This window comes from Henckelia pumila, chromosome 1, assembly GCF_033568475.1.
Source record: "Henckelia pumila isolate YLH828 chromosome 1, ASM3356847v2, whole genome shotgun sequence".
Lineage (NCBI taxonomy): Eukaryota > Viridiplantae > Streptophyta > Magnoliopsida > Lamiales > Gesneriaceae > Henckelia > Henckelia pumila.
Window position 1 is genome coordinate 114,757,929 of NC_133120.1, and position 15,039 is coordinate 114,772,967.

Below are 15,039 nucleotides of genomic sequence, written 5' to 3' on the forward strand. Positions count from 1 at the left end.
TTTTTTGAGATGAAGGCGCGCCCGCCCTTACCATACGCGCGCCCGCCCCGTCACCGATTTCTTCCATATAACCTACTCTTTTCTTTCCTTTCGCCCAAAACTTTTCCCTAATTTCTTGTCCACTTTCTTCCTCACGATTTTTGCCCCTCTTCTATTGTTATAATCGACTCGTGTACCTCTTTATCTCCACCCTCCACAATCTAATTTCTTTCATCATCTATTTGACGCGGGATGGTCGAACTACTTTTATCCAGGGCATGCCTCATTTAATTTTTGGAGGATTGTACATTGGGGAAGCTTTTGATTATCTACTCTTCTCGGACTCATATGGAGTAAGTCGTTCTTTTGGTACTTCTAAAAGTGTTTTGGGTGGTGAGTATTTCGAAATTCTACTCGTGCGATTCGTGGGTCGTGAAGTCTTAATTGATTAATCGATCTTTGAAGTGTGATTTCTATTGGATTGTTGCGGACGCGGTTGTTGTTGGGTGTGGATTGTGAATTAGATTTAAGTTTGGGGAAGTTGTGATTGTGATAAATTGGTTGATTGTTGCGTGACTTGTGGTGCATACTAAGTGTCTGATTCATGGCACCAAAGAAGAAGCAAAAATCTGTTGCATTCTCTTCTCATGCTAATCCGGAGCCTGAGCCGCAGCGCTTCTGGAATGAGAGTGCCGAACAGCATTATCAAAATTGTCTAGGCAAAACGATATTACCGGAGCGTGGGTTTGATACGACATTGGGATTTGGGAACGATGAGTTTTTGCATACAATTGGTAGGGCTGTGAATGGGCGTCAATGGTTAAATTTTGTTAAGCCACCTCAGGATGCAGTCGTCCCAGTCGTTCTTGAATTTTATGCGAACTTGAAAGTAAAGCACATGCAGTTGAAAGTTCTTGTTCGAGGCCAGCTGGTGCCTTTTGATGCTCACACTATTAACATCCTGTACAACCTTCCGCCAGTATTTCACGATGAGTATGCGGAGTACCGAGCGAATGAAGTGGATTACGCGGCGATTCTGAGCCGTATTTGTGTTTCGGGCACGGAATGGTGCATGGGCCGTGATCATCAGCCTTCTAAGTTGAAGAAGACCGAGCTAATTCCTGATGCTAAGCTGTGGTATAACTTTGTGTGTGCTCGTCTTAAACCGACTGACCACGAGCATGAGGTAACACGAGAACGAGCGATTCTTGTTTATTGTATTTTGGAGGGCAAAGCAATCGACTTGGGACAGATTTGTCAAGCAACTATTCAGGGTGTGGCGGCAGGTAAGACGACTGGCGGGTTTGCATTGCCCGCACTTATCACTGATCTTTGTGAAGAGGCTGGAGTTGAGTGGGCCAAAATGAAGAATTGTTGAAAGCTACTGCTCCTATTGCTTGTCATACTCCTTTTCGCATGATACCGGCTTCTGAGCACCGAACTCGCGCTGAGAGGCGAGATTTTAATGAGCAAGCAACTGCACGAAGCGGCTCTGCACCCCGACCTCAAGCACCCCCTATTGCGCCCGATCGTGTTGCTATTCTGGAGGATGAATTGAGAGCGCACCGTCAAGAGTTTCGGACATTTCAGCAGACTACTGGTGTCTTTATGGACTACATGATGGATTTTACAGATGCTTTGAGACATCAGTTTCCACAAGCTGCTAGTTCGACTCATCCATTTCCTCTGTATCCACAGTGGCCGCCCACTTTTGGCCCTTCTGGTCCATCCCATGATGATGCCGCTGATGATGGCGACGACCACTGACGGTCGTCGTTTGTGGTACATGTCCTTTATACTTTTTTGTTTTAATTCCTTGAGGACAATGAATGTACTAAGTTTGGGGGAGTTGTGTCAGTTCTGATTTTTATTGTTTTTGTTTAGTTGCTTTTGGGTTTGTTTTGTTTTTATTTTAGTTGTTTGGTTTTTAGGAGTTGTGTTGTGTTGGTGTGTGGCTGAATTTGAGAAATTTATGTAGTTGTGGTTTTTTGGTGAATGATGTTGAGAAATCATAATGAAATGGATTGATGGCCAATGATGTTAATTTTTGTTTTGTAACTGAAGTCCATGACTACCTGCCTAGCTGACAAAATTTTGAAATAAACGGAACCAAGTGAACAATTGAACTCCTATATATTCTGTGAATTTGCTTGAATCTGAATCTTGAGACAGACAAACATAAAAATGATTGAGACATTGTTTGGATTTTTTTTGGGCCTTGAATTTTATTGAATCAATTTATCCTTAGTTGCCCATTTGATCTTACACGCATATTTGTACTTAGAGGTACGAGAATTCTGAAACTACTTGTGAAAATCATCGTTTACTGCTGATGATTATTCCTTTCTGCACTGATTGAGATTTGTATGATTTAATTATGGATTGAGACTTGTCTAGAACTAGTTCGGACACCCCTCGAGGCAAAATACGGGCAAAACTGTGATTATGAATGATTTAGGCGATTTTTCTGAATTCGTTTGAGCCTTTCAAGCTACCTATTATATATGTTATCCCTAGTACCTTGTTTGAACTTTATTAAAAATCGAATGGCATGCGTGTAAACGTGTGATGAAACCCCCATTCGTCATTATTTCAAGGTCCTACATTGACTACCTGAATAGCTTATATACTAGTTCCTACCTTTAAGGGAGTAATTTGAATGCTAAATTATTATATGCTCTTAGTTTTTATTTGTGAAAAATGGAATGGTGTGGTTGATGAATGGAAATGAGGAAGGTAGTAGAAAAGAAAAAAAAAAGAGTTGAAAAAGTTGTGAAAAGAAAAGTTGTGAAAAAATTAAAAAATCAATGAAGTAAAATAAGTGTGAAGTTGTGAATGAAAAGGAGTTGACATTAGAGTTTGAGCATAAATATGAATTACTCCTTATTTGAATTCTTTTCCTTCATTTGTAGCCATGAGCCAGGCCTTGCATTATAAGCTTATTAAGTCCTATTGACCGAGTCACAGTTGCCCAATATACTAGTGGAGAGGGGTTGCGAGAATTTAGCCTATGGACTGTTGATTGAAACTTTAATGATTATGAATTCTTGATTGAAACACGCACACACTACGTTCTTTGAATTAAACCAATTGAGTGTGGTTGTGATGATATATCCTTGAATTTGATCCTGTTCTACCATGAAAGTCCTCATGATTTGTGAATGTTTGAATTGAGTTAAGAGAAGAGTATTTTGAAACGTGAGTTGCGGAGTTTATGAGTTTATGAGGTTGAATTACTTTTCTGGCTAACTTATTTTTCAAGTGTTAGTAGGGAAGAGATGATTGGATTTAAATTGTTTTGGAATTCCATACTGAGGTCATTAATCCATAGTCATTCTTGATGGTTGTTGTTCTTGCAATTGAGTGTAGTTTGTGTTAGTTTTGCTCGAGACGAACAAAAGTTCAAGTTTGGGGGAATTTGATAAGTGCATTTTGTGCACTTAATTTGTATATGGTTTTACTTTACTTTTGGAATTTATTGGTAGATATTGCGTGAAATTGTTGTTGTTTTTGTGTTTGTAGGAAGTTATGGACTTCAATGTGTTCAAGTGGAAATAAGCTTAAAAGATGGAAGTTTACAAAGAAATTCAAGAGTTGGAAAAGAGAAGAAAAAGGCTGAGTTCGAGCTGGAGGCGCGCCCGCCCTATCCCTAGGCACGCCCGTGCTGTTACTGAAGAACTCAAGAAGAAAAATCGAGCTGGCGCGCCCGCGCCGTTGAAGAATGTTCAAAAGTTTGTGTTGCGAATTGAGAGCGCGCCCGCCCTGTTTCCTGCGCGCCCGCGCCGTCGTCTGTTTCGAATATTAGAGTCCGACTGTTTATGGAAACTTTGGGGGATATCTTTGGTATTTTTTTGGACGATTGTTAGGTCATATTTAGGGGATTTTTCTGAGTCAAAAAGAACTATCTATCAGCCGCCAATACACACAATATTCGAGAGAGCACTTCTGTGAGTTTTTGGAGTTGAAGAATTGAAGATTGCTTGGAACGAAGACGAAGACTTTTCGACCGGACACGGAAGAAAAACTACGGCTTTGTTTCTTCTTTTTATTTTCTTTTGATTGTTGAATTATGTTTGAGATATTAAACATTATTTGGTTTTTATTGAATTCGAGCATGAACTAAACTTTTCTAGTCTAGAGGTTGACGTAGCTTGGTTGAGACATATTCATGAATCTTTGATTTTAATAAATTGAATTTCTATAGATTAATTGTGTTTCTAGAATTGAATGTCTTCTTAATTTACTGGCCATAAATTGAGTTGTTATATTTACTTAGAATCGTTGCTCGGGAGAGGGGATTTTGAGTAGGATCAATAGGAACTACACTGTTAATTGTTTATATAGCTCGGGAGAGTATATAGCTTTAATAGAACCTTTAAGGAACATCATTTTACACATATCACTACATCTAGATTTTTAATAGGGATATTGAAATCGAATTGTAGTTGATACACTCTATTTGTTGCTCGGGAGAGGGAAATAGAATAATCTAAGTGTTCTTGGTTATTAATCGAAGGAAATTCATAAAATTGATTAATTAGGATTGAATATTGTCGAGACCAAGTAAAATCAAAACCTCTGGACTATTTTTCTCTGATTGATAATTCCTCAAAATTTGTGTGTGTGTGAGCTTGATAATCTCTCTTTATTTATTTTATTTATTCTGCAAAATTCTCGAAGTTTGATTTTCTAGATAAAATTAAGACTATTTTAATTACAAGTATTGAATATTTTTATTTTACTCCATGTGGGATCGACACTCTCTCTTTCATTATACTAAAACTTGACACTCGTACGCTTGCGAGAAAATTTCACAACAATCCATTTGAAAAAGTTTCATTTTCATGTGACATGCAATAGCCAACAATAATCTAACAGATTCTATTCGGGCTACAGGAGCGAAAGTTTCATCAAAGTCCACCCCCTCAACTTTTGTATACCCTTGAGCTACCAACCTAGCCTTGTTCCTTACAATATTTCCTGATTCATCAGTTTTGTTCTTAAAAATCCACTTTGTTCCAATGATATTACTATGATCAGGCGGAGGAATTAAGATCCACACATCATTCCTAACAAATTGTTCAAGTTCATCATGCATAGCATTGAACCAAAACTCGTCTTTTAAAGCCTCACCAACATTTTTTGGTTCAATACTAGACACAAAGCAAGAATGTCTTACCTGAGAGTATGCGGAAGTCATGCACACTAACCCACTCATCTTTCGATAATCAACTTTTTCCTTTCTTTGGGTCTGCATCCTTCCTTGCGCATCTCCTATGATTTGTGAAGTAGGATGGTTTTTCTGAATTTTGCTAGGTACATTATGTCCAGAATCTTGTATTTCATTTTCAAAATCATCCTGATCTTCTGTACTATGTTCATTCATATTCAGTGTTGGACTCAGTTTTGTGCTGGGTGATTTTTCAGGTGGGACAACACTATTGACAACACTGGAATCAGTCTGGGGTGCAACGGTATCCAACAGATCATCAATATTGTCTTCAATTGTTTTCCCCTTCAGATCTCCACAGCTTTCAACCTCCATAGGTCCCATTAAGTCCATGTGTAGGAATTCAAGACATCGTGTTGTCCCAGAGTGTTGTAACACTGGATGTGACACACGAGTTTGCTTACCTTTTTTACAGTCTCCACACACATATGGAACTCCAGAAGTTAGATTTGGCATTCCTCGTACAGCATCATACTGGCTTAATTTCTTCAGTGCTTTGAAGTTGGCATGTCCCAACTTTTGATGCCATAAATTCAATTCATCAACCTTGGTGAATTTGCAAGCAAGTTCCTCTCCAAGTTGATAACAGTTGTCCGATGATCTAGACCCTGTCAAAACACACGAATTACTTTTATCAAAAACTTGACATAAATTCTTATCAAATTTAACATAAATATCATCATCACAGAGTTGGCTAATGCTAATAAGATTAGCATTTAATCCTTTAACATGTAGAACATTGTGAAGCTTCGGCATTCCCTCTACATTCAAGGTGCCTTTTCCAACAATTTTTCCATTTGCTCCTCTTCTATATGTCACTTTTCCTTTATCCTGTTCAACATAGTCAGAAAGATACTTCTTCAATCCTGTCATGTGGCGTGAACTACCACTGTCGAAGTACCAATGACCTGCAACATTAGTTTTCAAGGAAGTATAAACGACATTACAACTAGATTTAGCTTTTGGTACCCAAACCTTTTTCTCAAAATTTTTCTTCCTGGCAGTGTTCTGGTTCAGTGTTGGCAACACTGATGACAGCTCTTGCCTGGAATTCCAGTACATATAGTCATACCTGAGTTTGAAACAGTAAGGCTTGATATGACCTTGCTTGTGACAGTAATGACAAACAAACCTACGCTTCCTTTGCTTTTTCCTTTGAACAAGAGCTTGTGCCTTCAATGGAATTGGTTTTTCCTTTGGAATTGCAATTGGAACACTAGCAGAGTTACTGTTCTCTTTGACAAAAATAGTTTGTGATGACTCCCCAACTTCAAACTTGCTATTATGAAATCCTAGACTAGCTCTATCATCTTTTCTCATCATCAAAATTGAATCCAGCTTGGTCTTGCTCGAATTAAACTTTGCGAGAGTTGCATTGGCTCTTCCAAGCTCTTTTTTGACCTTGCCTAGTTCTAAATCCTTCTTGCTCAGAACAACTTCAAGTCTAGCCACTGAAGCTTTCAGTTCACTGTTCTCCTTTGTTAAAGCAGAATTTGACTTGTTCCTTAATATCCAGTCATTATACAATTCTTCATACATCTTCTGAGCATTATCCCAAGAAAGTTCTACTTCACCAGCTTCTTGATTTGAGTCTTCAGAAACAGATGCATTCAGACAAAGTACCTTTTGGTCAGTGTTGTGACCAAGTGTTGTGACACCTGTGATAACACTATGTTTCTTCTGCAGCACCAAAACTGAAAGTCTCCTTGTTCTGTTCCTTCCTCATCTTCATCATCACTTAGGGAAGCACACATTCCTTTGCGAAGTCTGGTTGGGAACTCATTAGCATAGTGACCGAAGCCTGTGCACTCATGACATTTCACAGATTCAAACTTCTTTGAGATATTCAGTGTTTTTCCTTCTTTCTGAAAGTGATTTTGACTCTTTGAAGGAATGGTATTCTGTTCTGGTCCGCAAATCCTCAATGGTTTTCCAACAGCAGGAGCATTCAAAACTTTAGGTTTCTAACCAGGTTTCTTAAAATCTCTCATTCTCTTCAAATAGTTACCAAATTGTTTGGTAAGTAGGGAAATAGAATCATCTCCTAAGTCAAACTCGTTCACTCCATGTGTTAGATCAACAAAATCATTGTATGAGTCATTAGAAACTTGAAGTGCAATAGACTTACCTTTGTCCCTTTTTCCAAAATTCATCTCCAACTCATAAGTTTGAAGAGAACTCATCAATTCATCCAAGCCCAGAATTGACGTGTCTTTCGATTCATCAATTGCACAAATCTTCATTTGAAATCTTTCAGGCAGTGATCTTAACACTTTTCTTACTAAATGTTTGTTTGAAATAGCATCACCAAGATCAATTGCCTCATTTTCTATCTTCCTCAAACGGCGTTCATATTCATCGATTGTCTCACTTTCTTCCATTCTCAGATTTTCAAACTGGGTAGTGAGAATTCTTCTTTTGGTTCGACGCACACTATCGGATCCTTTACAGTGCATTTGAAGTTTTTTCCAAGCCTGTTTAGCACATACACAGTTAGTGACTAGTGAAAACATATTGGAATCAAGAGAAGTAAATATAGCATTAAGGGCTTTATTGTTCATATTCGAAGCAGCAGTTTCATCGGCATTCCATTCCGTTTCTGGTTTGAGGAGAAAATCTCCTTCTCCATAAGTTCTTCTTGGTGGATTCCATCCTTGTAGCACACGCTGCCATGCCTTTTCATCAATCGATTTGATGTAGACACGCATCCTAACTTTCCAGATAGAATAGTTGGATCCATCCAAGATTGGAGGACGTTGAGCAGTTCCTGAGTAAGGTATATCCATTGTGATATCCTGTCAAACACAAAAATAGAATCACACTTAGTATCGTCAAGTGAATGTCTCTGACGCCAATTGTAAAGTTTGGACAGTATGAAATCACAGAAATACCAGAAAACTTTTCGAGTGTGTGTTATCTTTCAGTGTTGTCAACACTTTACGATAACACTATGCAGCAGAATAATTAACTAACAGTAAAAGTAAATAACACACAAATATTTATGCACAAGTACTAAGTACTTGTACGATGCCTCATGGCGAAATAATCACTAGAAAATCAAATCAGTTTACAAAAACCAACTAGTGATTGTTTATGAAAAATCTATTTTTCTCAATAGATTGAGAAAATAAATGACTTCCTAAAAACTAGTAAGAACTAGAATAAAACATCAATAGGAAGTTCTAAGCCGAAAAATAAAAACCAAAGAAACACTTTCTGAACAACACTTCACTCGTGTGTTCTTCAGTGTTTCCAACACTACTCGGCAACACAATAGCAGTAACGAACACTCCAGAAATTCTTCAACAATCGATCTTCAAAGCTCTAGAATTTCTGCAGTAATTCTCTATGTATTTTGCTCTCTACGTTTCACTCTCTTCTCTCTTGATTGTCTCTTTTCTGATCGGTCCAAGCACTCCTATAAATAGATCTTCAATATGTTTCCATAAATAAGAACCTACAAAGCATGAAAACAATATATCATCAGAATCAAATATTTCGAATCAAAATATAACTGATATTAACAATTTTAAAACTTGTTCTAGGAAAGGCAAAACTCTAAATATGGAAATTTAATGCAATAAGAAAATAATTTAAAAGACATGTGCACAACATGTTCTTTCAGAACTGATTGATAAAGGTGGAGGAGCTTAGCTCCAAAATCTGATATCATCTCCTCCCTATGATTCAAAGGCACATCAAGAATAGCTTCTGCCTCATACTTTGTGAATAATTGTTTCACCACCAAGTCATTCCATTCACCCTCTAGTGTGATCAAATTCACCACTTTCAAAGTAACATCCGACACAGAATTTAAGCAACATTTGTGTGTTGGAATACTTGGAATCCAAGGGGCCGGGTCTGAAAAATACTTATATAGATCGTCCATCCCCTACTCTCCAACATAATCCTTTTTGTATGAGATCATGATTCAAAGTAACGATCGTCATACATAATAAGGATTGCAGCCAAGCTCCAATTCGTACGTAGGAATGAAACCATGACGAGTACCAATATTAATTCATAGACGAAAATGCAAACAAGAAAATACTTGTATGATAACGATCAAACATGATATGCTTTAATTTATGTAAATATAAATGATGATATATATGATAAAAAGATATAACACAATGGCGTGAAAGAATTGTACAGACGCTCCCGGCCGTTTAATGAGATAAAAGGAAGGTGGTCGCTTTGTCACTGAGCATCCAAAAAGTGTTTCATACACTGCTTAAAACTGATGTTGTTTATCTAATTTTTTTGGGTCATATTAAATACATATGAGGTCCACATCCAAACAGTTCATTTAATTTTTGCAGATCATGAAGCTGCTTATAGATTTCTACAAGTTTATATTCGTCTTATTGTCGTGCATGAATGTAAAAGCTATTACATACGGATCTTAAAACTACAAAACTACTAAATGAAGAAATCTTTCGGTTAAAATTAAAGTATAGTTTAGATAGTTTTGTAATTCCAAAAGTAAGTGTAATCTTATAATAAAATAACTGATCAAAACACTGTATGGGAAACTGCATTCGAATGATTTATTTCCTAAAGACAAAACAAGTGAGTCGTCCACATACGTACAACATCTGAAAATGAAGCGAAAATCAAAACTTTCTCAACCTACAAAAGATCGATGCATCATGATGATCTGACATGAACAAATAAATACAAGATATATTTGTTGCTTATTTACTAAGTTATATATATACTATGATCGATCACCAAATTGTTATTCTATACGTTCTGATTATTGTAGCTAGTGCTAGGAAGGTGGTGGTCGAGACCCACTGCATCATCTGGGATGTATTTCCCCCAGAACCAGTGAGCCTTCCAAACTCTGTTCATTTCTTCGATGGGCACGTTCTTAGTCTCCGGCACGAAAAAGTACACGAAAACCGTCATCACCACCACCCAAGCACCAAAGAAGTAGAAGAGACCGAACTTCATGTGGCACAGCATTGTCAAGAAAAGCTGGCCGATGATAAATGTGAAGAACATGTTGATAGACACGTTCACTGATTGCCCCGCCGACCGGATTTCTAGCGGGAAGATTTCACTGGGAACGAGCCAACCCAACGGACCCCAAGACCAGGCGAAACCAGCCACATAAACACATATCAACCCCAATGTGAGGTTCCCCATCCCTTTGCTGAAGGACCCTTCTCCCGAAACCCCGAAAACCGACCCGATCACCGATCCCACTGCTATTTGACAGATGATCATCTGTATTCCACCTTCCAAGAACAGAATCCTTCTCCCGAACTTGTCGACCGTGAAGATCGACACCAGCGTCGCGAACACGTTCACAAGGCCCGTCACGACTGCGGACATGAGCGAGGCTTCGTTTCCGAATCCCAGTGTCTTGAAAAGAACAGGGGCGTAGAACATGATCACGTTGATGCCTGTGATCTGCTGGAAGAAGGGGATCAAGCAAGTGATTATCAACTGTGGCCTGTATTTCCTCTCTGTTATTTGCTTCCATGGCCTCTCCACACGCTTGGATGATTCACTGGCTTCCAAAAGATCGCTGTACTCCAGGTCTACATTGGCCGTGCCACGGATCTTCTGCAACATCTCTCGCGCCGCCTCTTTCTTGCCTCTTTCGATGAGCGAATTAGGAGTATCGGGCAAGCAGAGAGCACCAATGGTCATGATCACAGCAGGGACAGCGGCCAGAGCAAGGGAAACCCGCCATCCTTCGTGCTTCATCTTCGCGGTCCCGTAGTTAACAAGATTGGCCGCGAAAATGCCGATGGTGGTGGCCATCTGGAAGCCCATGTTGAGGGCTCCTCTTAGTTTGGGTGGAGCCATCTCCGAAAGGTAAACAGGGACGGACTGGTTCCCGTAACCGATGCCCACGCCTAGCAATATACGGCCGATGATGAGCATCTCCACGTTCACGGCCGCACCGTTGAGTATGGCGCCGATGAGGAAGACTAGACCTCCGATGGTCATCGAGATCTTCCGGCCGAATGCTCGGGTCGTGGCGGAGGCGAAGAAGGAGGCGATGAGTGCTGCTAAGTAGAGAGATGAAGTGAATAAGGTGAGCAAGTGATTCTCGAAAGTACAGTACTGATTGTAGATCCGGCCTGGAGAGTGATGCTTTGCGTACACTTTGGGGAAGAACTTTTGCAAGAACTCGTCCATCGATGTAACTCCTCCTGCGGGTTTCCATGTAAAAAAAAAAAAAGAAAACTATGATTTCTACAATTTTATTTTATTTCTTAAAACAAATATCTGTGAAGCGAGACGAGACGAACCTGAGATACCAATGTCGTAACCGAAAATCAGGCCACCGCTGGCTGCGACCAAGCAGGCGATGACCACGAAAGGCGTGACACGGGCTTCATAATTCGCCCCGTTTCCGGACCCGATTTCAATACCTCCCACTGCCATATCTTTCACTCACTAATATAATTTCTTTTGTGTTTTTTTCACACGTACACCTTTATTCGATACAAAAAACGCGGAATATATAGCTTATGAAACCAAAACTAAAAAAAAAGAAGAGAATTTTACCAGATAGAGAGGCTCTCGAAACAATTAAACAATGTTTTTACGTACATTTTCCTCCTAACATGCAAATTTTTTTAGATATATATATATATATGTATTATTCTTCTAGCAGAGAGAGAGACCTCTGAATCTCTTTTATTCTTCTATTTTTTTTTTATTTTTTTGATTTACAAAAGTTCCTATTTTCGAACCTAAGAATGAGTGAGTAGTAACGAAGTTGAAGGTGATTTATATATAGTGAGCGAAGAGGGAGTGAGAATGGGATAAATGCATGGCCGGGCGTGAATAAAGGGCCGTTTGTTTGAATAAGCATAAATCATCCATATTTATAGCTTTCGAGTGGCTCCTGTTTCTGTTTCAGTTCATTATCTTGTTGTCTAATAATTCTGCGACCTCCTCGGCAAATTCCAGGAGGGATCGTACTGCAATTTCATATTTGGATGTAATAAAATAAAGAAAAATTGGATGTTTTAATAAAATTAGGGAAAATTGTTTTTTTTGTCCTGTATTTGTTATTTTGCGATTTCAATCTTTTATATTTTTAGATTTCAGTTTTAGTCTGTTATTTATTTTTTTTTTTGGCAATTTTAGTCCTTTTTCCGACGTGGCCCTGACGTGACACCAATTTAATGCTGATTTGGAGTTGACGTGTGCAGTGCCACATAAGAATTTTCGAATAAAAAGAATCGAAATTGTCAAAAATCGGAACATGCAAGACTAAAACTAAAATATGAAAACTTAGAGGACCAAAATCGCAAAGTGACAAATATACCGGACCAAATTTTTAGTTTTCCCATAAAATTATAATATGAAGTCTGTCAAAATTTTAAATTTAAATCTTAAAAAAGCTTTAAAATATTAAGATGCTAACACACATTATTATTATTATTATTATATATATATATATATATATATATATATATATATATATATATATATATCTTTAATTTTTTTATAAAGAAAACATACAACTAAATTATCATGTCTTAAACAAAACGTACTTTACCTAATCTACACAATTTTTATAAGGTGTTTTACGTCTGGTTTTGAAAAAAAAAACAAAAAAAAAAGTGGTTTTAGATTTTTAGATATAAATACTTTTTGAGATTTTTTTAAAAAAAATATATAACTACTTTTATATAGACAATGTGATTTTTCGCGTTTATTTTTTTTATTTTTGTGAAGTGAGATCCTGCAACCGCTACTTTTAGGTGTGCATTGGGTAAATTCTTGAATTAACGCAACAACCTACAAACTATATTAGTCAAGTAAATCATATTAAGCAAGTCTTGTGCGACATACTGTCCAAGATGCTGATAGTGATAATCGAATTCCTGATATCTGGTCATACGCTGACTTGCTCTACTAACTTGGACATTCCTTTTAGGTGAAATCATATTAAGCAAGTCTTGTGCGACATGTTGTCCAAGATGCTGATAGTGAGAATCGAATTTCTAATATCAGGTCATACGCTGACTTACTCTACCAACTTGGACCTTTTAGGTGAACTTTTGGCGTTTTTTTAATTTTTCAAGGGATGTTGACAATGTTTGCTCCATTAAATTACACACTTTTGAAAATTTTAGGTTATAAATCTTATGACACTGGAGTGTCATCAGTCACAATTCTTGAACCAAGAGAAATCAAAGCCATCAAATTTCTCTCTCCCCTAAGCTAATTCTCAAGTCTTGGAAATAATAAATCATTATTATAATAATTATAAGTAGTTTGAAGGTTAACGTAATAGACTTTGTTTTAGCTATATTTTTTGTATTTTTGGAAAAAAAAAGGGGGACTGAAAAAATATTACCGAAGTTATAATAAATTGAGGTTCTTCTCAACTCTTTATTTCTTTGGTGGATTTCAAGAGTCTCGAGTTTTCTTTAGGGTGGTGTATCTATATCCCGTAGAAAAGACTTGAGTAGCTACGTTTTCTATCCGTTAATTCATTTGAATCTATTCCATATATACGTGAGCTTAAAAATTATACCATTCATAAATCAAGAGGATTTTTAGTTTACTACTATTATTTTTGGACTTGCTAAAATATAAATTAAATAACGTGTGGGTTTTTTTTCTTAAAAAAAAAGAAGAAAGTTTCATACACAGAGAAATACAAGAATGAAGTTTTATCACCGCAACCGATTCTAATTCATAATTAAAATACTTGATACCCGGAGGAGGAAACCACTTCAGCTCATCGATGACCCTAATATAAAAGGAACATCCCTAATCAACCAGAACCGGGTCGGGAGCTTAGCTCGGGAGCTCGGAGCTCGGCCAAGCTCCCCCCACCATATTTCCCAGCTCGGGTCGGGAGCTCAGCTCGGGAGCTCGGAGCTCGGCCAAGCTCCCCCACCATAACTCTCAGCTCGGGTCGGGAGATCAGCTCGGGAGCTCGGAGCTCGGCCAAGCTCCCCCACCATAATTTCCAGCTCGGGTCGGGAGCTCAGCTCGGGAGATTGGGGCTCAGCTCAACCCCAATATTAGTAGGGAGTTAGCTTAGTAAATGGGTTCGACAACCTTGGTAAGCAAGTTAAGATGTTAGGATCAATGTTTAGGGCGAGTTCAGGAGTTCAATAATAACTCACTCACCCCTTTTCATATTGTAGTAGCCCGTACCCTAATTGAGTAATTAAAGGATTAATGCTAATTAAATAAATTGGATATCGGACGGATCGGAAGCTCCGAAGGCACGATCGGAAGCTCCGATGAGCGATCGGAGGCACCGATGATATTACGTCATTCATGACATGTGGTTGGATCGGAAGCTCCGATCACCCCTATCCGAAGTCAACAAGTGATATTTTGACACGTGGCAGATCAGGATCTTCGGAAGCTTCGATGGCAGGATCGGACGTTACGATCGAGGTTCAGACATTCCGATCGAGGATCGGAGGCTCCGATCGTTGTCTATAAATAGAATGCCGATAATTCATTTTCAATTGCCAATTCCGGATTTCCTCTCTACTCTAGTCGTATTCGAGTTGTTCTAGCCTTTTTAGGCTTGACCCGGGAGTCGTCGAGGTGTTCGATAGTCGTAGCGGAGTTGTGCCCAAGTTCTGGAGGCATCGACATCAAAGGGCTAACGACGGACAAAGGTATAGCTTTTGCTTCCTATAAATATTTAGGAGTATGCAATAGCTTAGTTAAGGCTTTTAGAGAACTATAATGATAGTAGTATCATTTGGCAGTGTAGATCAGACTATAGGCGTGGACCTAGAGTTGGTAGAGCTTGCACTGATTTGAGGTACGGAAGTACTGTTCGAGATATCCTGACTGAGTATGCATGTATTATGTGA

General features: G+C 38.4%; 2 protein-coding genes across 2 annotated transcripts; both read right to left on the bottom strand.

Annotated features, from left to right (window-relative positions):
• Positions 1 to 5,042: 5,042 nt before the first annotated feature.
• LOC140873156 (uncharacterized) lies at positions 5,043 to 9,098 on the bottom strand. The gene is made up of 5 exons (XM_073276154.1): positions 8,823 to 9,098; positions 7,338 to 8,004; positions 5,852 to 6,867; positions 5,213 to 5,725; positions 5,043 to 5,048 (listed from the first exon to the last, which is right to left on the bottom strand). The coding sequence occupies exons 1-5, from the start codon at positions 9,096 to 9,098 to the stop codon at positions 5,043 to 5,045; spliced, it is 2,478 nt and encodes an 825-aa protein (XP_073132255.1).
• Positions 9,099 to 9,754: 656 nt separating this feature from the next.
• On the bottom strand, positions 9,755 to 11,909 carry LOC140889726 (sugar transport protein 10-like). Its single transcript, XM_073297450.1, has 2 exons — positions 11,482 to 11,909; positions 9,755 to 11,382 (listed from the first exon to the last, which is right to left on the bottom strand). The coding sequence occupies exons 1-2, from the start codon at positions 11,615 to 11,617 to the stop codon at positions 9,956 to 9,958; spliced, it is 1,563 nt and encodes a 520-aa protein (XP_073153551.1). The 5' UTR covers positions 11,618 to 11,909; the 3' UTR covers positions 9,755 to 9,955.
• Positions 11,910 to 15,039: the final 3,130 nt, after the last annotated feature.

Coding starts and splice junctions, on each gene's coding strand:
- LOC140873156 (XM_073276154.1), bottom strand. CDS start 9,098: ATGGACGATCTATATAAGTATTTTTCAGACCCGGCCCCTTGGATTCCA. Junction 6,868..7,337: donor TTTTGGAAAAAGGGACAAAG/GTAAGTCTATTG, acceptor GTGTTATCACAG/GTGTCACAACACTTGGTCAC. Junction 5,726..5,851: donor TTGATAAGAATTTATGTCAA/GTTTTTGATAAA, acceptor TGGCATCAAAAG/TTGGGACATGCCAACTTCAA.
- LOC140889726 (XM_073297450.1), bottom strand. CDS start 11,617: ATGGCAGTGGGAGGTATTGAAATCGGGTCCGGAAACGGGGCGAATTAT. Junction 11,383..11,481: donor TTACGACATTGGTATCTCAG/GTTCGTCTCGTC, acceptor GGAAACCCGCAG/GAGGAGTTACATCGATGGAC.